Below are 27312 nucleotides of genomic sequence, written 5' to 3'. Positions count from 1 at the left end.
AAACAACACTCTAGGCAGAGGAAACAACATGCATAAAATAATGCAGAATAGTGTCCCTAGAGCATAATAGGTGCTCGATAAATAGGAATGAATGAGTGACTATCTTTATGGCCCATGACTTAAAGGTTTTGCATATAGACGTGTTTTGTTGCTAATATTCTCTGCACATTTTTTTCTTTCAGTGCCATCGTGGGCCTTAATTGCCATAGCCATAGTCGTGGTCCTTTTAGTCCTGACCTGCTGCTTTTGTATCTGTAAGAAATGTTTGTTCAAAAAGAAAAACAAGAAGAAGGGAAAGGAAAAGGGAGGAAAGAATGCCATTAACATGAAAGATGTGAAAGACTTAGGGAAGACCATGAAAGATCAGGTAATGTATTCATTCCATATTTCTTCTTAGATTATTTTACTGGAAATTAATAAATAATTTATTTTATTCCGGATAAATATAGAAATAAACTTCCAGGCATGTGTCATTGTTGTAAAGATGCTTAGGAATCCTTTCAGTCATTACTCAATATCCCAAAGTGCAATGGACACTTGGTAGGGTTTTCCAGTCTCCTATGCATGTTACCCAGAAAAGGGCATCCATGACCACCATGGTCATCTTGATAGCACGAGCATATAGCAGTGATGCCTGAACATTCTGATTACATCTGTTTAGCCAGTCTTAATTGGGTTTAGAGTTTGAGAAACAGATGAAAGAGCATCCAAGTGTTCTCCTTCTTGCACAGGGCACCTTTCTGGCATTGTCACTGTTCTTAATTACTGTTCAATAATGGAGTCTTGAAGCCGTTTGTCACACTTGATGACTACCATTCCTATGTATCCATCCAGCTCTATAATCAGTGCTCAGGAACAATGAGTTATACAGAGGAAGGGAGAAAAGTATGAAACGGTCCTAAAGAACAGGGCAGAATTGGAAGGCAAAATTCTTATTTGCTCACTTTGGGATAATTAAAACCATAATGCAGATTACGAAAGCTATCTGTGTTATCTTCCCAAGCCTGAGGAAGCTATTTGGATGTCCTTTATATTGTTGTCTATTTTTACTAAATTAACTGGATGGTTTGGTTCAGAATTGTTTACTATGAATAATTACAATGATTAAATGCCACTTCATTTTTTTGGAATCACATTCATATTGGATATTTCTAAAGAACCTTTTATTCATATTTTAAAACGTAGAGAGATTATTTTCAGAGAAATTACATTTTCAGTTATCAGTGTTTTCCTTCAAATAATTCAAAAGTTCTATGTATTCCCAAATAGCAACATATACAGGCAATTTTATAAATTCCTCTTAGAGTATTCATTACGACTGAGTGAACTTTTCAATAAGTGAATCTCCTTAAGAACAATTTACTCAAGGCAGGCATTTTAGTACATTTGCATAGTTTCCTAGTTAATCACACTCTCAGGATGCGAACCCCTCTCTCCAGCTTGAGTTTTAAGCACTTTTTCTCAAAGACAGTAATGTCCATTGACGACATTTTCATAAAGGCTTGTTTTTCACTTGCTGCACTTTTGTTTGGTTTCAGAGCTCTAGAGTGGATGTAATGCCAGTGTGGTCATGCTGAGAGAGCTTTGTCCTAAGCTCAGAGTAAGAAGGGTTACATTGTTCTGAAAATTTCTAATCACCGCCACAGAAACCCATGCACAAATGTTCAACCACAAGTCTAATAAGAATTTTTCTCTTTGGTTAATTTGTTACGTAAAAATTAAATTTTTAAATCATGTCTTGCTTTATTTCAACATTTCCATAGTAAACAGGACTTGATATAGATCTCTTTGAACTTATTGAAAGAAGAATAGAAACTATCTTCTAGATGGACATCACTGAATAATTTTCATGTGAATTTCAGCTATAGAGATGAAACAGTAGTTTGAAAACACAATACCATCACATTCATAACCACAATAAAATCGAAATGTGGTTTTCCATTATGCTAGAATTAAAAGTTAAAAGCACCAAAAATATTAAATGATACCTAGAGTATTTCTTCCTAGGATAAGAAATTTGTATTTTTCTTTGTGAAATTTGTTCTGTATGATATAAGGCTGTAATTTATAGAATCGTAGTAGTGTTTATTACCCTATTGTGACCTGGATAAATGACCAAGATCTCAAAGGTAATGACCAAGATCTCTAATAAAAACAGAGAATTGCAGTAAATTTTCCATTGATCACCTATTCCTTTGAATGAGAAGGGAAAAGAAAAATGAGTCAAATAAGGAAATACTAAGTAGTTAGTCATGTTTATTGTAATCTACTGTCACAAGATAGCATTTAGGATTTCAACCATTCAAAAAAGTGTTTTTAATCATTTTAAGTAAATAAGTTTGTCTATGCAGGATTTTACAGGTATTATTTTGGCTTATGAATAATTAAATGTTCAGAATGAACTATAATTTGGACAAGTGAAAGTAGGCCCGATTAGTAAACAGTTATATAACAGTAGCTTATGATACTTTTTAAGGCAGACAAAAGTAGCTAATAATGGGTTCTATCATTTTAGGAAGAGGAAGGACAAAGGAGCAAAACGGAATGTGTAGATTTAAAGATACTGCATCACATTTGATCTTCCAAATTCAAAACTACATTAACACAAAGTAAAATTGTTCTTAATTTATATTTTCAGAATATTTTAAACAGAACATGAATATGAACATGGGGAAGATACTATAGATAATCTATGCCTCTCATTTAAAAACAGATATGAGAGACATTTTAGATATATCTTAAGATACAGAGGCTCTAGGGAAATCAATAAATTTTTACTATTTCAATCTATATAAAAACTCACAGAAATTCAAATTTCAATGATCGTGGCAACATGTCTCTATGGTAAGATTTTATAACCAAAGAAGGATTTTTAAATATTCTGTAATGACAACAACAACAAAAAAGTAACTATAGATAGTGTATTTGTACAGCAAAGGATATATACATATATTTAAGCTTTTTTTTTAATGCCTTAAAACTTGAGGACACTAAAAATACAGAGGGAAAATATCAACCTGGCAAGTCATAGGTCTGGAAAGGTCATTTCTCCATGGTTTTCACTAATGTGTCTAGATATTTTAATTTTTATTTCTTCCCTCTATGTCCTCCTTATCTGTGTTGTGTCTCATGACTGTTCTGGACTGTCCCTTGCGGTAGGTTTCCTCTGCTACTTAGATCCACTTAAGTCAAAGCTCGGATTTAGTGGCCTGGCAGCTGGGGCTCCACAGCTGAGGGTATACACCATTCTGACACACATCAAGAGGCTGAACTAAATTGATTTTTTTTTTTCAAGATGAAGGGTTCTTGTTTTAAATATGACTAACTGATTAAATAGAGCATTATTAGAAAGCTCAAGTTTTTAACTGATGGTCACATGGAGAAAACTCAGTCCTTTGTAATCTTTTTAGTATGCCTTATCCAATCCAAATTTGAACAATTGAACTGAGAATGAACAAGTGCTCCTTCTAATGGTTGTAAACTAAGCAAGCACCTTTTGAATGTTGAAGGAAGCCAGGAACGTCTGCACTAAATCACTGAAATTTAAAACAAGGTCTGATGTCTGCGCCACAGCATTTTCTACAGCAATTTACCAAACTCTCAGAAAGGCCAGGTTTATAAGCTTTTTCCTCTGCATTTTGTTCCAGAGGAGAAGGGGGGAGAGAGAAGAGGAAGGTGCTGTTCTTGAGATATCATAATGGCTACTGATTTAATAGGCCTGAATTTAACAGAATAGTACAAAAATTGTCTTGCTTAAACTCAGCCTTTGGGACAAGAATAGACTTAATCACTTCAATGAGGAACAGTGGCACTGAGAAATTATCAAAAATTTAGCCCTATTTCATGCAGAATAATTACAGAGATGGTCCTGCACCTTTTATTAGGGCAAAACCCACTTAGGGAGAAGGAGATTTAATATCTCAGCTACTTCAAAATGCACTGGGCTGAAACATAATATGTAAATTGTCAGTTGTGCAAGAGACCTTTGAAAAAGTGTTTAATCCATGAAATATATTATTATGGTAGAGTAACCTGCAGATTTTTGAGACAGAAATATGCATTAGTTTGCTATTATTTTAAAAAATATTAAAATCTTACAGGGAGGCAAATTACCTATGCTATAATTTTGTAAGCACATCTTCTATGTCAGTGTTAAAGGCTTACACACAGATTTTGAAAGAGCAATGGGATTTCATGCTCAAGTCCTCTCATTAAACTCAGTAGTCTTTTCTTGTCACTTTACTACCATGTTCCTTTTAGTGATACGCGCACCACCCCCCAAATTAAAAGATTACTATAAATTTTTAAATAATTATGTTGTTTCCTGTCTTTGGCTCTCAGTAGATCAACATTTTACTATTCAAGGAAACATCCAAGTACAAATGAAAATTTCCAAATTAAATGGTGCATGGCTAACCAGATTTGTAAAGGTTTCTACACTGATATAACAGTGGTAATTTTCAATTCTCTAAACTCATTGTAGACTCCTGAAATTTTTCAAGATGCACAAAAGAGAGATATCTCTGCCTACAGCTCAACTATATGATCTTGCCACCCAAATACATTCTATTAATATGATGCCACCAAGTTTCACTTTGGGGAGGTCAAATTGGAATTAGCTAGGTTAGAGCCAAACAGGAAAATCCTGTCAATTCAGAGACTGGGGGCGCCATTTTGAAGCACCGTTAAGGGTCTCTGTGTTAATGGAAAAGCAAACAGAAACTTTCTCTCAGCAGGGGAAAGGCTGGTGGAGGGAAACCATGTGGTCTGGGAGGTGGGGAGAGATGGAGAGATGGGGAGGTTGGTAATGGAGCTGTAGGCTGATGATTCTGATGCCTTTTTGTAGCCTGGTTATATACTTCTTGCATTCAAGTTCTATAAGAATGATCAGATGTATTTGATTGCTGACAAGAATTAAGATTTCCTTACTTTGTCAGAGAGGTAATGCAGTCTACCAGTCCTATGTCTTAATTTGATTTCTGTGAGGTTGTACACTAATACACACACATACACACCAAAGACAATGAAAATGCTATAACCGAAAACTAGGAGAGGGTATTTGCTATATATATAACAACGGAAAGCTTGAGACCATTATACACAGAGTCGCTACTAATTAGTAAGAGGCAAACAACACAATAGAAAAATGAGTCATGGCTATAGACTGGCAGTCCCCAAAAGAAAAAAAGAAAAATGATGAATATAAAGACTTAAAATTTTTTCAACCTTACTAGTAGTTACGGAAATGTAACACTATCATTTTAAATTTTGAATAATAACTATGCATTGATTTCTAATTTTTTCTAAATCTTTAAAGCAATAAGAATGCACATTCCTAGAAGCAAAGCTTCTAACATTTATAATCTTTCTAACCTTTCATTTTATTAGCAAAATTCTTGCACTTAATGGGAAAATGTATATTTTTTTAAAAGAGGAGCATTTGAATGTATTTTATGAAATAATGAGCTTTCTAGTATTCCAGTTTATGTTACACTTGTTTTAGGTTATAAAAAATATTCAACTAGTACTAACTGAGTTTTGAGAGTTCAACACCATGATTTTTGTTCATTAATGCAAAATAAACTTTTACTCCAATTTTAGTTTGACAAAATTGCAAATATATCTCCTTTTACCTTTTGATATCAAATGGACCTGTAAATCAGTTTAATTCAGCCTAGCTTTCTGTGGAGCTGTTATGAAAATAAAATGGTAAACTTAAACTGGAAGTGGGGTAGATTTTTCTCTAAACACGCATTTGCTGATGGCATGTGTTTTCCCCTTTTTCCATAACCATTATAAATGTTGATGTGAAATATAGGAAATTAAAATTTTCTGAGACTCACTCAACTATTTCTTTCATAGGAAACAAGGCCACAGAAGGCCGTGCATTTCATATAAATTACTCCACTGCATGTAGCAATGGTGTTTTACATGATGGTTAGCTTAGATCGCTTTAACCTACACGACTGTGAAACCTGGCCTGGTTAATAGCATGTCTATCACACCTCCGAAAGAAGCAGTTTTAGCAGAGCCAAATATAATACCAAGTGACATTTTCTTTGCAACAACTTTACATTTTTTGCTTGCAATATTCTTAGGGGCTTCTTCCATTGCTTCCATGTTGCTTGCTGACTGCGGGGGGGAAGGGGAGGAAATTCCGTGCACAAATGGAATTTAAAAAATATGTAAGCAGCCAATGTGAATGTGTGTCAGACAAACTGAGATTCCCAGCATCTTAGTGCTTGCTTCTAACAGCTTGGAAGTACAACCACAGGCCCAGTTTCATTTGAATTTTGATGAAAATTCACCTGAATTCACATATGGTCTATTTCCCTACTCGTAGGCCCTTAAGGATGATGATGCTGAAACAGGATTGACTGATGGGGAAGAGAAAGAAGAACCCAAAGAAGAGGAGAAATTGGGAAAACTTCAGTATTCACTGGATTATGATTTCCAGAATAACCAGGTCTGAAGGGGAAAATGTTTTCTAATTCCATTACGTTTTCTGAAATTACCAAGTAGAAATTGAAGCAAGATACTTCTTAAAGCATTTTGTTTGCTGCAAGAGGAAAATGCAATTATCAAAGCTATTGATGAAATAATTTCTAAGTACAGGCAGTCCCCTACTTGCTAATTTAACTTCTGGTAATTAGAATTCACAGTATTCAACCAATTACATCTACTTATGGCACTGACAATAGGCAAGCAGAATACAAATAAACTTGAAGCAGTCCGTCTGATTCAGAGATCTCCCAGCCACAGTCTCGCCCCCACAGGCCCCTCCCTCATCCTGTGCTAAAACAATCTTCCTTGCACTTCATGGATTTAGATCCAACCAAGGTGAGAGGCTTTTGAGCTAGGCCACCACTCAAGGCAAAGTTTTGAAACATAATATAACAGTTTTGTAAGGAATCAAAGATGGAAAATTGTAGTCCATGAATTTCAAAGGTAGGAATGCCTTATATAATACCATGATGGTAGATAAAACTTCTTATGCTAATGAGATAGCAGTTGTAAAATAGTAGAAAGACCAAAAACGTGATTTCTAGCGCCTATGACTGCTCTCCAAAAAGTGACAGAGAACTAAAGGAGGTAACGAAACAGGCATTCCTGCTTCAATTTCTCAAAAAGCTGTGAAGTGCCACCTCCATTAATGATATTAGCCACCTTTCATTGACTAACTGTTATAGAAGTAGCACAAAGGTAAATGTTAGAAATCGCTCTACATAAAAACACCTTCTAGGTTCCATGACATTGATGAATATGCCCCTTTATCTTCTGAATTGTTAAAGAAATTAAAAAGTTAGATGAGAATTGGTGAAATTGACTGAGTTAGAGACCAGACTCATAAGAATCCCTAGGACATAGCCCTTCTCCAAAGAGGAGAGTTTTAAATCTCTCCAGTTTGTTTTGTTTCACTCATCATTTTCGGTGAGGAAGAACTGATAAACATGAAGTCAATACAATTATTATTAATGCAACTTGTGTTAAGTATTTCGAGTTTGATGAGGAATGAACCACAAATAAATTAAACACCAATGCTCAGCTTTGACAGCTATTGTCCAAAGTCAATAAAGCTGTGAGAGTTCTAGGCTGTTGCAGAAATTCTGGGCTTTATTTAGAAACTGACAGTTCAAATAATGTCTTCACTTTCTGAAGTTTCCAGAGGTTTCCTCACAAAGAATGTGGGGATATGCTCTGTCATATTAAAAATAATTTTATTTGATCAGCTTCATTATAGCCCAGGCTAGTTAATTCATAATACATTTTAGAAAGCTGCATATTGGTTACAGATACAGGTATAGGTATGGACTTATTCAGATTTATAGGTATACCATTCATAGTTAAATAGGGCATTTGATATCACTTCTACCAAAATTTGATCATCTTGACTGGGTTGACAGCAAAATTTCCTATTATTTATATATTCTAGGGAAAGGTCAAATTATGTTATCTTAACACACATGTTTTCCAGAAAATTAACCTGCCTTTATATATGCATCCAACACTTTTCTACTAATTTATTCTATTTAAAAAGGCATTTCATTTTGAGGATCTAAAAGATTCTACCTAATGAAATTTTTTTTTTTTTTTTTTAGTATTATTCACTGATTTTTCTAAATGTTCTCAGCTAATTTGATTTATAAAATGATTCCTATGACTCATGGAAGATAAAGTCAGAGGAACTTCCCAGATAAGGCTGTAATTATATACATACGTTTGTTTACCAAAACTAAAAGACAACCCTGAGTATTAATTTAGAGGCTTTCATGGTAGAGAGAAATCTGATACTTGTCTCTCAGGCAGAAGTCAGAGGAGAGTTGGAAGAATTACACCATTTATCAATAAATTTCCAAAATCTTTAAAATATAGATGATCTAGTTTTAAAGAGTTTAGGTATATTTCTAGAGCTTTCCCTACCCAAAAGAAAATGTATTGGCAAAAGTGAGGAGAAAACAGATTCTTGCTTATTCACATGCAATCTAAAGGCAGATCCCAAATACCAATTGGCAAACCAAGAAGCAAGCTGTTTTATTTCCTAATCATGTCTTTATAACATGATGCCTGTTGTAGCTATTCTTTGACCATCTGTCTGTGTTTTGTATACCTACAACTCAGTGTTCTCTTATTGCTATTATTGTATGAAGATATCACAAAGACACTGAAGCATTAAAATGAAAACATAATTATTCAGGTTATGGATGCAGGTTAAAAAATGAGTCAATTAACCAAAACTAACTTACAAACATGGTGGGTCAATCTTATAGGAAATAGGTGTGACTTTTGGTCGGTGAAGGGAAAGGGGATGAATTGCTTTTCCACCCTGGTGGCTAAGTCTCAGACTCAAGTTTTCAGGCTCTGATGTAAAAAGCTATGGTGTGACTGCATTTACTGAATAGTATATACCTTGAACAACAATAAAAGTGTTTACTTTTGTTTCCCATATGGATGTAAAGCAGTCTATTGACACAAAATGTCTGATGGCAGGGCATCTATCTAGAATAGTCCATTCACAGCTTTTGTTTTCTTTGCAAAATTATTTAAAATGCCAGCCTATAGCAAGACATAGGAATATATCACTAAGAAAACAGATTTAAAGAAATACAGAGATTTCTTCTGTATATGAAAAACAAAGCAGAAACTTAGTCACAGTTACCAGTATAAAGCATGTCTGGAATCTTCCTTTCCATTATATGAAGGGATATTATATTTCTTTAACTCCACGTCTTATATTTAAACACAGAATTTAACATATAATAATCATCTTACTGTAAGTTAAAACAAAAAGTAGCCAGCATACAAGTAAAAGTCAAATATGATAAAAACTTGAAGATCTTATTTTTATCTCAAAACGCTACCTGATTTCTAAGCAATTTCTATTTAGCTAGTCTGACACTTTAGTTCAGAATGAAATTTTCCTACTTTATAATTACACACTGTGATTGTTTAACAATTTATTTCCACTTACAAATCATGCCTTAGAAAGAAAAATAATGCACAAGGGCTTTTAGTAACTGGGAAGTTATTTGATTGCAACTCTTTTGCAAATATGAATTCCATATTTAACTGTAATCAGCAACCTTTTAAAAGCCTCTTTTGTGTTTAAAATCAGGCTTCCTGGAGCCTACATCTGTCATAATTGGGTTTCTGAAGCCTATAGAGCTTGCTTCATTTGCCTTCCGCGTTCAGATTCATAAGAGAAACAATGTTTATTAAAAGCGACGCAGAAGAGGGAGAAATCAAAGTATGCAGGCTTGTGAACAAAGCAGTCTTTTCCCAAATGTCCACCACCTTGTGTGTACTGTGTTGTGTTGTTCATTTCAGTTGCTGGTAGGCATCATCCAGGCTGCTGAACTGCCCGCCTTAGATATGGGGGGCACATCTGATCCCTATGTGAAAGTGTTTCTGCTGCCTGATAAAAAGAAGAAATTTGAGACGAAAGTCCACCGAAAGACCCTTAATCCTGTCTTCAATGAGCAATTTACTTTCAAGGTATTGTTTCATACTTACTCATAATTTTTCCCTGTTGTTTTAGATAGAAGACTGATCTTATCCTGACACGTTCATAGATGTACATGCACATGACGACTTGTTCAGAGGCTTCAAGTGATTCTACTCAGAATATTTAAAATCCTCATTTTCCATCCAGTGAGGATTCTAAATTGCATTTAGATTTGGCCAAAGTACAATTCAGTGTGGCCATTTCAGAATGGATTGTGACTAAGATGTCATATTCACATCTAAAAAGTGAGGTCAGCTTCAAGTGTGCCAACGAGCTCGAGCATTTCCCCCTCTTCTAAAATAAAGTCAAAGAAATAATGAAATTAATTTTCTCAGATTCAAAGTTTCTGAAATAGGTAAACCCTGCTGCAATCACAGAATGAAGGAAGCTATGTCCCATCGTTTAAAAGGTACGAATGGATATCACTCTCGTTGCAACCTTCTGTGTGCACAGGGCAAATTGAGCTCTCTAAAACCATTCTTCTCGACCTATCAATAAAAAGAAGGGGATTTTCTTTTTATTTTTTTTTTTACTGTAGGTCTGCCTTTACAGCATGTTCCCTTTACTCTAGGCTCTTCCCTGGTGTTCTTCACCTTGTTGAGATACCTCAGTTGATAGACAAGAACAAAGAGGGATTCCAGCTGTATAATAACGACGGGAAAATGTGCTCTGCAGTCCTCAGGCACCTCCTCATACACAAGTTCCACAGCGCTTGTCTAGAAGTCATGTATAAAAATAATTCTTTTGTGGATATATTTAACATGTAAAAATTTAAAAAGTGCATTACTTAAAACAGTACATTTCTATACAGTGAAATGTATGTGGATATGCCCGTAGGCTGATCCAAAATCATCCGTTCACCAGCGTGTGCCTCATGGTAGCAGACATTCTAGTGTGAAAGAAATGGATGAAACTGAGGCCATGAGTCGTCTTCTAGAACCTTGTTTCATTTTGTAAAAGAGCAGGGTTTCATTTTGGTACTCCTGAGTTTTTAAGACAAAAGTCCCTAATGGGATATCAGTAATCCTATTTAAAATCTACTCTTTTCTATACCCAGATAGAGTAGCAGTAAAAACATTCTGGAAATACTCAGCTTATGAAGAGCTAACCACTATGGTCAATATACCACAGAAAACATAAAATGAATGGGATTTATAGATGATGTAATACAGAATTGTACACCTGAAATCTATGTAATTTTACTAATAATTGTCACCCCAATAAATTTAAAAAATAAATTATAAAAATAAAGAAAACATAAAATGAAAATAAAACTAAAAAATATTGCAAACGATAACCACAATCACTTTATTTGACTAAGTATTACACTTAATTTAGGTCAGCTCTTTCTAACTACAATTTAGTAAGCAGATTCTTAAGTTTTTTGAAATAATATTGTGAGGGCATTGTTTTTGAGTTTGTTATTTCTTTTAAAATATACTGCCAATAATTTTATTAGTAATTTCTGTGTCTTCAAGAAGTATAATTATTGAAATTTTGAAACTGGCTATAAAATTTTGTCAGGTTCCATTTTATTTCAAGAAGGTTGATCAAACCATAAATTAATCTAAAGTCCAATATATTTTAATGCATTTAAGAAATATGTCACTATTTCTAGGGAACTGGCTAGTTTATCCAGTAGTTGTTATCGATTATGCATCTTGAAATGCCAATAGGCAATATGATATAGGAGTGGAAGCCTAATAGAGTTTAAAGAGGATTGGCTTTAAAACTGAGTTCAAATCCACTTAACATGAACTCTATATGCCCCCAACTACATGCTTCCTTTCCCCAAAACAAACTCCCACCTAAAGGAGCTATCAAACATTCAAATGATAAGCATTTATTAAGTGCCTACTGTGTGCCAACACTGAGCTAAACACCTTCCATATATTAATTCAGCCTCAAAGAGTCCTGTGACACAGGCACTAGTACTATCGCTATTTGATAGATTGAAAAGCTGAGATTTATTCACTTGTCCCAGTCCCTTCAGCTGGGAAGTGGGTAAGCCCAGCCCTATCTGACCCCAATTCTAGGTTTTTGACTGATGCCACCTCAGTACAATCACAAAAATAATCTAAAGAGACTTTAGAAATCAGATGAAATTTCCAAGAGTTTATCCTCACTCTAAAATTTCTTATTTCTTCCTTTGAAATTTAGCTCTTCGGAAAAGTTTGGGGATTTTTTTTTTCCTTCTTGAATGGAAAAAGCATTGTGCCTAGCACTTCATTGTAGTATTTTAATCAGATTCCAAATCGATAAATGACAGAAAATTAAAACTCTTCTGAAAAACTAAAATTTCTTGTACGTATATATTGTCCAATATTCGTCCTTCTTCCCTTCTTAACATACAGAATTAACTGAGAAATGTTTGCTGGGGCATAAGATAATCATTTACACTGATAAAATAGGAAGCGTATAAAAATTGATCAAACCTTCAATACAAATCTAAACCATTTCTTAATTAGGCACTTCTACCCAGTTACTGAAGTGTATATCACCTGGACTGCACTGCTCTCCCTGAATATTAAAAATGTCACTAATAAACCTCCCAACCCATAGCATCTGTCCCAGATATATTTGAACAGCTGGAGAATTCATCAGTTCTTGGCCTTTTGCCATCACTCATCCTAAAGAGTGTCATACCTAAGAATGAACTTCAAGATCTCTGTTATAATGCATCCTTGATATTCAAAATATCAATTTTCTTCTCAGTTCTTGTCAATCGGTAAATTATTTTAGGATGTAGATGAGGCACCTTGTGAATTTCATTAAAGTCCTCTCCGACTCCTAGCATACCTTTTAATAAGTCACTGTTCCGTCAAAATATGGCACCCCAAAGGCTTGAAAGAGTTAATATAACTTTTGAAAACAAGTTTTCTACCTGAGTAAGTTACATGTTAACAATATAACTTATCTTAACAATGATCACAAAACACTCTACAAAAAAAAAAAAAAGAACTAAAAAAAACATATAGTAAAATTGGTTTGGTTTATTCTTGTATTAATCTTGAAGTGTTTATAGCATGACTAATAGTAGGATCCATTATTAATAATACTAACAGCTTTGGGTTAAAGTGACAAATTACTAAAGGAAGTCTCCATTTTCTCCCGAGTAATTTAAGCCTCAAGCAGTTAGTCAAATGATTCAATTTAAGAAAATACCAAAAGCACAATTATCTCCCTGTCCTGTTTATCCAACATAAATATTAAAATTAAGTACTGTAAACAAGTAACATGTTTTAAGCATTTTTGTGACCAGATATTTTATCCTCATCTCTTGTAATTTAGGTGCCGTACTCAGAATTGGGTGGCAAAACCCTGGTGATGGCTGTCTATGATTTTGATCGTTTCTCCAAGCATGACATTATTGGGGAATTTAAAGTCCCAATGAACACAGTGGATTTCGGTCACGTAACTGAGGAGTGGCGCGATCTGCAAAGTGCTGAGAAGGAAGAGGTAAGAAAAACATTAGCATTTCTAAGATGACAACCTGAACTAGCCAGTTCCCACTCTCATAATAGCCTATTGAGAGATGTTCTTCACAAAGAGTGATGTGGGCCTCCAGCTGCTGACAGCTGCCAAAATAGGGTCAGGGGATTGAATAACCTCATCAAAACTCATACAGATCTTCTGGATGTTATTTGAAAGAAAAGAGAAGGATTTGTGCACCAGGGCTAGAGACAACTCCCTGGACACACGCACACACAATCTGTTCCTAAAAGCTTCCCAAATGCTATACATCCACCTACTTCTTTAAAAGGACGTTAAAACATCATGTTATTCTTTGTATTTTTCCACAATCATTCTGTGTTTCTACATAGGGTAAGTAGCTATTAAAGAGAAAGAAATGGTACTTTTTCCTTGGTTATTACTGCACATCACAGACATTTCATTGCTTCTTCTGAACATACCAGAGTATGATGGGTGAAACATCAAATATAATTCGCAAAAGCTGACATTAAAGCCCTTTTCTAAAGGACTCGCATTTTTATAATGCTCTTTACCTTGTTTTTTTCCCAGTTTTAATAGCTTAGCCCAGGATTTTTCTGTGATTTAAAAGGGGAAGTCCAATATCCTCAGTGCATTTAAACTACATGATAATCAATTCTATTTGATTATGCCATGTCTGCCTGGCATTAGCGTTTTTTCTGTAAGCATATCTCAGTAGGCCAATACCAGGAAAGTAAACAACTCTTAGCTTCTCTGAATTCCAAAAGCAAATCCTTTTTCAGCCATTTTTTGGATCCTGACATGAGTTTATAATTACCCAAGGGCTTGCCAATAGGTTCCGTCATTTAGGATCCCTAGATTTCTTAAGATGTGGACACTTTGGGGCCACCATCCTTCAGAAAAACTCAGCCAAGCCCATAACCTGGGAATCCTCTCTGCCTAAGGTTTTCTGTGACCAATGTAATCAATTGAGTTTTTAAGAATAGGCTTGGGATTGCTCTACTGAAACAGAATTTTATTAGTACTCTAAAATTATTATTTGGTTGTACAAAAGGAGTCCAAATTATTTGAGTCAAACTCTGCTTTCTTTTTGGAAGGAAATATATATAACTTAACCAAATAAGTTAGTCAAAATTAGGTGCTTGAATATTGAGATAGATTTAGCCCTACTGTGGATTTTCAGGAACTCAAGGATAATACTGAGCTTTTAAATTTTATGATTTTATAAGTGGTTCCCCCTATGAGCAAACTAATATCAATATTAAATTGAACATCTGAAAAGAGAAACATTCAATCATTTGACCATTATGCTTCTGATCATTTAATGAAGTAGTCAGCTATTTCATTGAATTTTTATATTTTATTGGAATGCCTGGCTCTGTGTAAATTCCTTGCAGCTGGGTTGGCGGGGGCAAATTGGGACCATAAATATTTATTAACTAATTGGTTTTTATTAATTAACTGTGTTTTGGGTTGGCTTGTTGGTTGAATATCGTGCTTCACAATACCCACCTGTCCAGATTGCATGTCTCCCACGATTCATCTCCACCTGGTAACTATCAAGTGGTCTGGAATTCCAAGACTGCACCCCACTGGGTTTCTGAAAAGTTGGTAAATATTTTTGCTTGAGTGAAGGGGATGTAAGCCATCAAGTGATTTTTCTCTTTCAAAAATTCTTGAATACAGATAGAGTTTGAGGCTTGGCACTAAGCCGAAGGGTTTGGACTCGAAAGTCTAGAAGGTTAAGTAGACTGCCCAAAAAGAATCACATTTTATCTCACCCCCTTAGTTGCCCTCTCCTCTTTCCTCCATGTCTTATCTCTCTAAGACTTTTGTCACCCAATTCATTCAAAAATATTCATTATTCAAATACGTATTATACCCTCTATATTTCTAGAACTGCACTAGGTGTTAAAAAGAAGTGAAAAGGGCAAACTGCCCCTGCTTTCATAGGGTTTAGTGTTGTCTCATTTTTCTCCCTCACTCCAAGCTTTGCCTTGTTTATTGCCAGCTAGACTGATTTCTGGAAGACGTCGTGTCTTGAAGACCAAACACACCTCGGTTTCAGTCCTGACCAATCCATTTACTAGCTCAGAGAATCACTTACGCTCTCTAACATTCAGTTATTAATCTAGAAAGTGGCCTAACATCATCTACCCCTTATCTGACATATTAAGAAGGCTAAAGTTCCTAGCATAGAGCACAGTATGTAACAAGTGCTGAATAAGCAAGAGATCTCCCATTTTTCCTTCTTGACCAATCTTAGTGTTTTGTTTCTCTTGTTTTTCATCTCCCTATGCATTCTCCCATTTCCCTCTATCTATATCTACTTCTCTATTCTTTTTCTCACCGCCATTGTACTATTGAATGTCTCTAGAAGTTTTTAACGAGAAATAATTCTATAATTACATTTTTTAACTCTGGGGCTTTTCCTCTTTGATATCTAGTCAGGGATAGTGATTTCTGGTTTTCAGTTGAGTGATATAGGAAACCTCATGAAACAGATGTCTAACTTACAGAATATCTCTGGATGACTAGACTCAGGTATAAGCTTTATCATAATAAATTAACTAAGATTCCAATTATATTTTATATCTGAAGGATCACACATTCTCACTGATATGTGCTCTACATGCTCTCTTTTTAAACTACTGTCCATTAACTGCAGAAAATTATTGTGTGAATAAACTGAAGCCTTGGATTGACTTCAGTTCTCACAATTTTAAAGAAATTGTTTTTCCATTTTACATAAGTAATTCTGTTCATGACTTTAATTTCCTTTCATCTAAAAGTATTAAATGTTATTTTTAACATCATAAGGAATTAAAGATACTAAAGAAAGTGAGAAAAAACTTCAAGAAACAGCTTTAGAATCTAAAAATCAAACCACTAACATACATAGTAGTCTGTTCAAATAGAGACTTAGATTTAAGCAGGTTAAATTCAAAGTACTAAGTGCCAATCCTGTGATTTTGATAGAATGGGGTATGGTTTTAGATTGTTTTTGCGTTTGTTTGTTTTTGCCAGAAAGCTATAAAATATAAAAGTCATAGATGCTGAAGCAATTATGTAAGTGAAGAAACTGTGTGTTATTTTAGTGATCAATTAAATGTGCAAGCAATTTAGAAAAAAAAAATGGGAAGGAGCTTTATCTGAAATTTGCTAAGCATATGTTTAAAACAGGCGGTGTGGAACAGATAAGCTATGCCAGGAAGAGCCCTAAGCAGCACACAGCTTTCTCTGTTAGATTCTAGCCCCTGGTGAAAACATCTCTGGTGAGGTTTCCATTCTGACTTTATCAATGTTTCTCTAATTAACATAACCAAAGTCATCTTACTGGCTTAGGTTCACTTGCCTTGTTTTCTGTTGCATGGTTGACCATTCTCTCTCCTTCTTCCTCCCAACAGATTAATTTTACCCTGCAGATAGTTATACCTTGCTCTTCCTTTTGTTTCTTTAAAACAGAAATATATATCTTCTGAGTTTTGGGAAATGGTTACATATAAAATTATTTTCTTAATTTTCCCATTTTCAGTATGGGGCTTCAAAAATCATCCTTTATAATCAGTATATACAGTTTTTCCATTTGCAAAAAGCTTCTTATATGTATAGCCTCAGGCTGCCTATTTTGATTTTTTGAGATTTTCTTCCTTCTAATCATCCAAAAGATATTTATGCCACCTGCAAGTCAAACCTGAAACCAATCTTCAGATTTTTAGATAATCCATTCATTTAATATTTTCACTTAATTACTTCAAATGTTACAATCAATAGCTATAAACCCATTTTTTAAATTTTTATTTATGATCATTTTAGAAATTTTCTCAGTCCTGAATCCCAGTATCAAATACAGCTTCAAAGCATTTAGATTCTTTGTATTTTAGTATTTTGTTCCTATTTTTTATCCCCATTCCTTTCAGTACTTCTTATCTCTGAAAACAGCAAAATAGAACTTGAGATTTCTTTTTTTTTTTTAGCAAGTCTGTCTCATAACTTGACCACTACTGTTTTGTCTCCATTAGGGAATAAGTCTATCATCTCTGCTTTGTGTAGAATTCAGTAACGCCTGATTTTTAAATGAGATGCTGTAATCCAGTGCAAATGGAAAAAAAAAAAATTGATTGCTGAATTAAAGCAAGTTGGGACATAATTTAATTAGTACTCAAGCAGAAGGGAAGAGAAGCTACTTTAGTGCCTTAATAGAAAATCAATTTTGCCAGAAAATTTCACATTTTTAAACCTAATTAGAAAAACATTCACTTCACAGAAAAGCATTTGGAGAATACCCATTCAATCAAACAGTCAGTTTTTTAGCTTCCAATGGGCAATTACTTGATACTTCTTTAGAATGAGTTCAAGTCATGATTGCATCTTTTGTCCAAGGATCATGCAAGAACTGATGATATTTCTAAGAATTTAGCAGTCAGAGGGTAACTCATGCCCTCCAAGAATCTCTGTACAACAAACTAATGCCCTGAATGAAAATCCTTATAAAAAGTTAACTGCTGGAACGTTGTACATGAATGCCAATAAGAACCTTCCTTGTCATTCACAATCTATCACATGAGAGAAATGCAATGAAGACACTGACTTTGATCCATAGCATTCCAGGAAGGTAGGATTACTGGTAATTGTTTACTTGTTCGTTGCCTATCTTCCCGACTAGACTCTAAGCTCTGTCCCAGGGGCCATATCTATTCTTTCCCACTGTGAAACCAAGTTTGTTCACAGAGGCAAGCAAAAAGATTTCTGAATGAGTAAATGGAAAGAGGGGATTATTATGCTGTAAGAGATGTTTCAAAACTTCCTTTTTAAAGTTCATGTTAATAATAGTAATTATGTTGTTTTACAAATGAAAGCTAAAGTGTTCTGAAAGCCTGTCAACAAAATATCTTAACACCAAATAATGAAAAGAGTTTAGTACCTCTCTGTTTTTTTTTCAGTCTGTTTTCTTTAAAAAGAGAAGCAGTATAGATGCTTAGCAAAATCATTGTTACTGTTTTTGTTGATGGTCATGAAAATGATAGTTTTTCTCTTTTTTTTATGATAAAGACTTATACAGTATCTCTTCCTTCTCTGTAACCCTTTTTTCATCCTATTTCCATGATGCACAGAGAGCTTGGAGCTTAGCTTAATTTAACTTTTAAAGTTAACATCTAGTTAAAGCTAAGATGCATCATGGAAATGTACACAGAGGGAAATGAGGAAATCGGTCACAAGGAAATTTCAAAGAATCTGAACAAAATCTTAGTTTCTCTTAGATAGGCTATCTGTTGTTAGTCAGATTTAGAATATAATACATATGTAGTATTGAATTGTTTTCTAATATATCAAGACCATGATATATTATAGTGTACTTAGTATCTATATGTCCATTTTGTGGTACTTGGAACATAATGATTTTCCTTTCAACTATTACAGAAATTGCATTTGATTTTTTTGATATGTCTTTGTCCATAACTATGTTTTACTTGATTCTGACTGTTTGGTCAGAATTTCAATCACCAGTTATAATTATATCGTTATGCATAATAAGTATCATCTGCTTCAGAATGTGATTTCTAAGATCATAGGCAAAAGCAAATAACTTGAAATATCCCTCAAGTGTGTAGGACTGTAATTTGATTGCCTGTCTAGTTGAAAAGACTTTTCAGGCACAAATGGAGGGAACCAAATTCTTACTTCACTACATTTCTAAATGAAAATTTGATTTTTTTTTTATTGTGAATTCCCTAAAAAATGAATATAAATTTAGACTGTAAAGACTTAAGTGGGAGGAGAGACCCTGGGCATTTTCAAAATGCCCTTCGATGAAAGTTCCATTGCTCTCCCTCCCCCATTGTCATACCTTAACCTGCTATTACACAATACCCTCCCTATCACAGCTATAACCAAAGGCGTGTGTTCTCAGCCCTGCGTCTTTGTTTACAAAATTCATTTTCATTCAAGTTTACCTTAGCTTCTTTACGCTATAAACACAAATAAAAGCTACCATTTACCTGGAGCCTATGTGTGCCAGCAAAAATAATCCTCATAACATTCATTAAAATTGGCATTATTAAATCTGCTTTACAGAATGAGGGGAAAACAGCTGTGGAGCCCAGGAAATCTAATTTGTCCAAGTTCATACAACAGTGCCATAGCTACAATCCAAATACAGGTCTGAAGCCCACACTCTTTCATCATACCGTCGTCTTCAAAAGGTCTTTCTCAAGCTTTTCATCCAGAAAGTATAGCTGCAAACTCAATTTAAATGCAAAACAAAACTAGTTTTTCTTAGTTTTGGCTTTTTGGTGGTGGTGGTGGTGGGAGAGGGGTGCATATTAACATTTGGTCAGTTTGCTTTGACAATTTACATCTAGTTGAAGTCTACATATATATTTTCCCTTTCAAATATTATAACACATTGCAAATGTATGCAACATGGGGGGGAAGCATTAATAGCTATGGCATTTTAGTTCTTAATAGTAGTTCATAAAAACTCAGCATGAATTCCTGCCCAGGATACAAAGTTCTAAAATTCAAAGGTACTCATTAACACAAACATGTTATTATTCACTCATGAGTGCTGAGGAATTTAATGATGACAGGGATTCTGCTTTCCATTTTTTAAAAAATCTTCATTAAATAGAATATAAATTTCCATCAATCCAGTCAAAACACATATTGAATATCTGTGAAATTAGCTCTGTAAAGTGTATAAAACGGAAGATTAAAATTCACATATGGGAAATGGTCAGTAATTGTAGCACAATTTCATAATGCAAAACAAAAAAAAGCTTCAAAGTAAGCCAAATAAGAAGTATAAACTGTGTGAGTCAGGATAAAAATAAAATTAATAAAGTACTATGTTCAGCTTCTAGTTTCCTTTTTGCCATTACAGAAAGGAAAATTTAAAACTATTTCTCACCTCCTGTTAGAATTTTTAAAAGACTCACAAGCTAGACCATCTTTCCTGTGAGAAAGGGTAGCACAATGAATAAAATTGGTACCTTAAATTAGGTTAACTAGAATGTAAAGCATACATCATATTTACTAGTTTTTTCCCCATTGTTCATTTTCAGTTGCCTTAACTTTAGTGCTATATTTTAAAAATAAGTGGTTACCATAGGTATTCATGAAAACAGGTTGTAGTTGAATGTCTAAACTAGTATTGTGTTTTCAAAAGTAATTTATTAATCAGATTGAGGGTACACCTTGTATTTAGTGATTTTGCTTGCATTTTAATAAAATTTCCTAAGTCTTTTTTTCTTAAATCCAATTACTGATCCTATACAAGTTATGATGATGCAGCATTATGAAAAACTGGTTGTTTTCACTGGTGTTCAATGTGCCCAACAAAATCTTACATCATACAATATTTGTATTAATTAATGAAACTTCAGTGATATACCTCGTACACATTTTAAGTCTTTCTGTCTTTTATACAATGGTGCTCTATCCTATTGTTTTCTTTTCAAGCAAGCGTCTGAACACTTGCATTTGCATATTCTTATCCAAAAGCACCCACATCTGAGTGGGTTTTTAAAGATGATAAAATGTTTTTCTTCACCTAGAATGGTTTCTACACACTTGTGGCCAATAGACTCAAAACATCAGTTGTGTGACTATGGGAAAGGTGAACCTACTAGAAGAAAGCTCTTACAAAAGCTTACAACCAAACAAGTGATGCATTTGTACCATGATTTAACAGTCTACTTGGATCTTTCCTGCAGTGATTCATTCCTTTATTTATACAGTAGCTATGTAAAATAATATTGCTGTGAATTCATATTGTAATCGATAAAGTGCTTTAATCAGAAAAAAAAAGTATAAGTTAAAATGTACCATACATTTTAAGTGAGAAGAAAAGGCATGAACAGAGAGGCTCCATGGAAGAGTTGAAAAAAGTATGCCAGTCGTTAAAACTGAGTAGAATCTGAGTAGGCATAAAGAAGCTGAAAATGCCTCCTACAAGTTAAAAGAGATCAGCAAGAACAAATTTACAGAGCTGGAACCAGGCCCAGGTAAGAGTAGAGTGAAAGCTTCAGCAGGTACCCTGAGAAATAAGATTGAATGAAGTAGTTTAGTGACAGTTTGTCCCATAATATCAGACTAATAAATCTAAACTCAGGACACTAAGGATACCTTGTAAAATGTGTTCTTCCCAAGGACAAGGGTTGGAATATGAAAGCCAGACACCCCACCCCCGACCCCTGTGCCCAGCACTCTAGTAAGTGCTTTTCTCACATTACCTCATGTAATCCTTGGAGCAGCCACGTGGGGTAACTAACTCTTCATATCCCTATTTTGAACATTAGAAAGTGTAATTGGCCCTGTGCTACCCAGAAAATAGGTAAGAGAACAGAATAAAGATTTCAACTCAGGTCTAATTCCCAAACCATCTTTCTCTTTACTTTGCCACATTGCCAGTTCTCTAACTGATGCTCAGTGAGTGTAATGACATGGTCTATCTTGTTTACCTTCTTATACCCAGTGCCAATGCATCATGAGTCATATCATCCTCAAGGAAGTCATCGATGAAAGATACCCAATTACTCCAGTTGTACAATGGTGTGTACAACTTACGCTTATATGGTACCCCAAAATATTTTAAATTCGGCTCCTTTTTCCAAAAGTATTTCTCGGTGTACAATATAGATTCTTTTCTGCGTCCTCTATAGTGGCTTATCTTTGTCGTTAAGAGGTAAATTTATTGAAATGGCCATAAACTATTTAGGGCCAAGTATAGACTACGAGTTGATGATGAAATTCAATAAAATAGTTTTAGTGATTGTGGTAAATGAGGTGGAGGTCCCTGTCAGGCTTATATTCTGACTCTGACCAAAATGTTTCTTGAACATTAACATCATTACATTGTCTCTCAAAGGGTCAGTCTGGGAAAACTCACTGGGAGATGTAAGTTCTGATACATGTATTGTCAAGGAAATCTAATTGTTTTCATAGAAACTAGTGCAGATGTTTGTTTTTCTTCTTATTCAAAGAATAAAAGGAGTGAGAGTTTTCAGTTAAATTTTAAATAAAAGCAGAGCAAAGTGGTTTAGAAGCATGGATTTCATGAATATAGATTAGCAGAGCAGAAAATGAGGAGTGGAGGTTGAAATGGAAACAAAAAGGAGAACGAGGAAACTGTTACAGACAAGAGCAATCTTGCCTACACCTGGTTTCCTACTGAAACAGCCAAGAGAATTTTTGAGTGGGAAGTAATGTGATCAATGCAGGAGAAGGTCTTTTTCTGTCGTGTCCGCCATCTTCCACACATTCGGATTTCTTACACGTGATCTTTTCAAGTGAGTTCATCATATGTTTTGGAACAATTTTTTTTTAATTACCTTGTTTGTGGATTCTTCAAATTAGATGTTTTTACCTTCTGTCTTACTCCTACCTCACTTTGAGCAAGCCAAATGTTTGCACTGTGAAGTCTTTAATCCATTACAATCTGTTACTCAGCATTAGATGAAATGTCAGCAATTGAGTTGTACTATTTGTACTACGAAATAAGGGAGAATAATGAGGACTTGCTGAAAAACAACAGCTTAAATAATTAAAGGATGAAAGAGAGAGAATGCGCATACACACAAACTTACTTGTTGTAAACTAGGCTGAAGTTTTTTCCAATTATGAACAAGAGACCTTTAAATATTGCAAATTTTATTCCTTCTTTCTTTCATTTATTCAACATACATTTATTAAGCCCCTTTTGTAAGCCAGGGACTGTGCTAATTTCTAGGGATACAATAGTGAATAAGATAGACCCATTAAGCCTACTCAATTGTAATTAAATGGTAAGACAGTACTGCAAGTACATAAGATCTCTGGCCCTGGACTCAACCTATGTGGCTCTAACCATGACTTACTTATTCTTGGTATGTCCTTGGGCTTGTTACTTAACCTTTCTGCAAAATGGGATTCATATTACCCACCTCCATGAGTTGTGATATGCTCTAAATGTAATGCACTTAGAACAGTACTTAGCACCTAATAAATGCTCAATAAATACTAGTTATTTTTAGTATTGAGAACACTGATCAGAGCCCTTATTTCCTTGCTGGCTGAAAAGCAGCGCTCTGACCACAGGACTTATATCCTCCCTTTTGTGAGGATGCTAAGACAGCCTAAGGTTTCAGAAGGCATTTTCATACATGGTTTTGATGAAAGGGAGAGCTTAGACCCCACCTGCGAGAGGCTGTGGAAGTGAAAAGAGGTCACAAAGGCCAATCCAGGGTAAGGTTCAGCATGCATGAGTGGAAGGTGGTACTAATACAATGTGGCCCCAATGACTGCGTATTTCTCTGTGCTCTGACATACAATAATGAACTCAACATTCAGGCCATGCTAATAATAAAAAAGACTGACAATAACAAGCATTGGCAAGCATGTGGAAAACTTGGAACCCTCATACATTTCTGGTGGGAAAGTAAAACTGTGCAACCACTTTGGAAAACCGATAACAGTTTCTTAAAATGTTAGAGCATCATCATATAAACTAGCAATTTCACTCCTGGTATAGACCCAAGAAAAATGGAGACACACATGCACACAAAAAATTATGCAAGAATGTTCAGAGCAATATTTTTCATAATTGCCAAAAAAGAGAACAAAAATTTCCATTCGCTGATGATTAAACAAAACATGTTATATCTATATGGTAGAATATTATTCAGCCATTAAAAAAAAAGAATGAAGGATTGGTTCATGCTACAACGTGGATGAACCAGAAAAGGGAAATCTACACAGAAAGCAGATTAATGGCTGCCAAGGCTGGGAGTTGGGGGGAAAGGAGGAGTAGAAAGGCAGGAATGAGGAATGGCAATTAATAGGTGTAAGCTTCTTTGTGGGCTGATGAAAATATTCTAAAATTAGATAGTACTGATGGCTACACAACTCTAAACATACTAAAAGTCACTGAACTGTATACTTTGTGAGGGTGAATTTTATGGCATGTGAATTATATCTCAACAAAGCTGTTTTTGAAAACAAGTTTCAGGCACTGAAACCCCAAACATGGAAGTATGATATTCTAGGTGGATCTGGGGCGCCATTTGAAACAGAACTCAGGTCTGCTGAGAATTCTTTCCCAATACTGCTTCAAAAGTTGAGGGATAATCCCTCAAAATATGCTAGTCTTCCTGTAAACCAGAGCACTTGTCTCCAAGGTGATGCTCCTTACGACCATGCTTCTTGACAGAAGGTCCCAGACCCAATTCCAACGTGGAGAGAGGGGTTCCCCCCACCCAACACCAACAAGCAGTTCCCAGACACCAGCAGAGCATCCAGGAATTCAACTCAATTCTGACCTTATCTACCCCAAGATAGAATCAGATTACACAGGTGAAGGGTTCTGTCCCACAAGACTGTTCTCCACGCCATGCACAGACACACACTTCAGACATCAGCCACAAGCCCAGCCTTGTACCTGTGCTTCTGACCAACTGGCTACAGATTGGAGGTTCCAGGACCCCCTCCAAGCATTGGCCATTGACAACTGATTCAACCAGCCCCTCTGCAAAGGTCAAGGCGTGGGACTGAAAGTTTTGATCCTCTAGTCACTTGGTTGGCTCCGCTGGCAACCAGCCTCCCATCCTTAGATGCTGTCTACTTCAGCTCAATAACAAAAGATGCCTTTTTCACTCTCAACACTTGGAAGGGTTTGGGGAGCTGTGAGCCAGTAATTGCGGACAAAGCCCAAATATACCATGTTTCCCTGAAAATAAGACCTAGCCGGACCCTCAGCTCTAATGTGTCTTTTGGAGCAAAAATGAATATAAGATTGGGTCCGGAACTTTTGCTCCAAAAGACGCGTTAGAGCTGATGGTCCAGCTAGGTCTTATTTTGGGGGAAACACAGTATATATGAAATATATATTTTGATCATCTAAGTGACCAAATACATATTTCTTGCTTCATTACAGCACATTCCTATTCTCTAAGTGTCTAGCCACATAATGCTGTTTCATAAGAAGGGTAGGCTATTAATAGTTAAATTTGGGGGAGTAAAAGTTATATGCAGATTTTCCACTGTACCGGGAGGGTCGGCACTGCTAACCCCTACTGTGTTCAGTGTCAGCTATATTTGATACTTTTGCACATCACAGTAGTTAGTTAGCTCTTAGAAGAAAAGTGTGGTACAGATCACATGAGGACAGAACTCGGGGTTCAAATCCTATAAGTTCTCTGAGCTTTATTCCCTTATAAGTAAAATGCTGTTGAAAATGTCAAACAGATAGGTACTTACATGTTTGAAATTTATCTTTCTTGGTTTTTTTTTTAAATGATTTTTAGCAAATGTATAGAGTTGTGCAACAATCAGAACCTAATTTTAGAACACTTTCGTCACCCCAAAGTGAACTCTTGTGCTTATTTGCAATCACTTCCCATTCCCACTCCTCATTCCCAGGCCACTATTAATCTGCTTTGTCTCTATGGATGTGCCCATTCTAGACATTGCGTATCAATGTAATCCTACAATATGTGACCTTAAAAAGTTATATTTGAAACACAGGTTTGTCTGATACCAAATTAATTCCTAACTTAAACAGATATATCGAGTAACATTACTTTCTCTATTTTATAGGTGGGGGGAGGGAAAAATCCATTGTTTCCAATACCATTTAACAGTTTTGGGAGTATTTTTCCTCTCACTGTAAGGCCAGTGATGGTCTCCGTGTATGTCTTCCCCCCACTTCTGTCTACCCTTTCCAGATTTCAAGTGGCTGAAAGCAGCGGAATAGCCCCTAAGCTCTTAGGAAATCTGATGGAAGAATACTCCGTCAGTGTCCTTCAGACAAAACTCCTGGCACTTAGTGTCTCCTGCCAGCCTTATCTCCTCTCTTCTTTATCCCTTCAGAAAGGGGATTCGGAACAAATAAAACATTTAGCTTACTTTTTCTCTCCACTGTAAATGCCCCCACGTTGCTAATAATGTGCCATTATTTTCTCCCTGAGATGGACCACAGCAAGATTGCGAGCCAAGGATGTACATCCGAGTGCTCCGTGGGGTGTCCTCTGCATTCCAGGAGTGGCCACGGACGCAGGAGAGCACTGGGCAGTAGGAAAACCTAGGGCACAGCAATCCAGCCTTGTACAAACCATCTCCTTACACCTTTAAAATGCTTAGAGGCCAATGTTCTTAGAGGGGATGGCTTTCATCCCAGCATGAGCACTGCTTTCAACACCCTTTCGGAAAGTACCTTCTACATCAGTATTTTTCTTTCCATGTGGAACATAGTTTATCTGCAAGAACAATTTGTGGACTTGGGATAAAACTAAAGTATAGAGATGAGCATTTGTGAGTGAAGCAGAAAGCCCCATGGACAATTCGATTAAAAGTGGAAAAACTATTTCCTTTGAAAATACTTCATTCTCTAAGCTGCCAGTACCCTGGGAGGTGATGAGACGTTGTTGTTTACCAAAAGTTAACCAATGGCTCTTCAGTTTAAGATGTTATTTCTACATGAATAAATCAATATTCTGAAAAGTTTCTCCCCTGAATTTTCACTTTCCGCTAGGGTTTAAAGAGGGGGAGAAAGGAATGTTTTTCAGGAACCAGCACGCTGTCAGAAACAGTCTGTTCTTAATTGTAGCTGGGTGTCAAAACAACAACAACAAAAAAAAATCGAGTGAGATTAGAATATTAAAATATGTCAAGAGCCTGAAGGCTATATTTTGACTTTAGAACATATTTTTGGATAGCCTAGCCTATAAAGAGAGAAGGCAGACAGTCTTTAAATGCTTGCCTGATATAAAATTTTAACTTAGAACCTGAGGAGAGATGCATTCTTCTTTTTGAGGTCACCGACTTTCCAAGCAACATCATACTGACACTTTGTTTATATTGAAGCTATGTTTGAAAATGAC

The 27312-nt window shown here is 35.4% G+C and overlaps 1 protein-coding gene across 3 annotated transcripts in view; it reads left to right on the top strand.

The window, feature by feature from the left end:
* SYT1 (synaptotagmin 1) overlaps positions 1–27312 on the top strand; it is a 505880-nt gene that overhangs the window by 363037 nt on the left and 115531 nt on the right. For 2 of the 3 annotated variants that reach the window (XM_074325375.1, XM_074325376.1), the window contains 4 exons: positions 183–367; positions 6344–6466; positions 9826–9993; positions 13295–13462. In XM_074325375.1, coding sequence (XP_074181476.1) covers positions 183–367; positions 6344–6466; positions 9826–9993; positions 13295–13462 — 644 coding nt within the window. The remainder of the gene's footprint in view (positions 1–182; positions 368–6343; positions 6467–9825; positions 9994–13294; positions 13463–27312) is intronic. The other variant, XM_074325377.1, reaches the window with a different exon arrangement.

The sequence above is a fragment of the Rhinolophus sinicus genome, linkage group LG02 (assembly GCF_036562045.2).
Source record: "Rhinolophus sinicus isolate RSC01 linkage group LG02, ASM3656204v1, whole genome shotgun sequence".
Lineage (NCBI taxonomy): Eukaryota > Metazoa > Chordata > Mammalia > Chiroptera > Rhinolophidae > Rhinolophus > Rhinolophus sinicus.
Note: the sequence above shows the minus strand (reverse complement) of the source record. Positions and strands in the feature narration are given on the sequence as shown.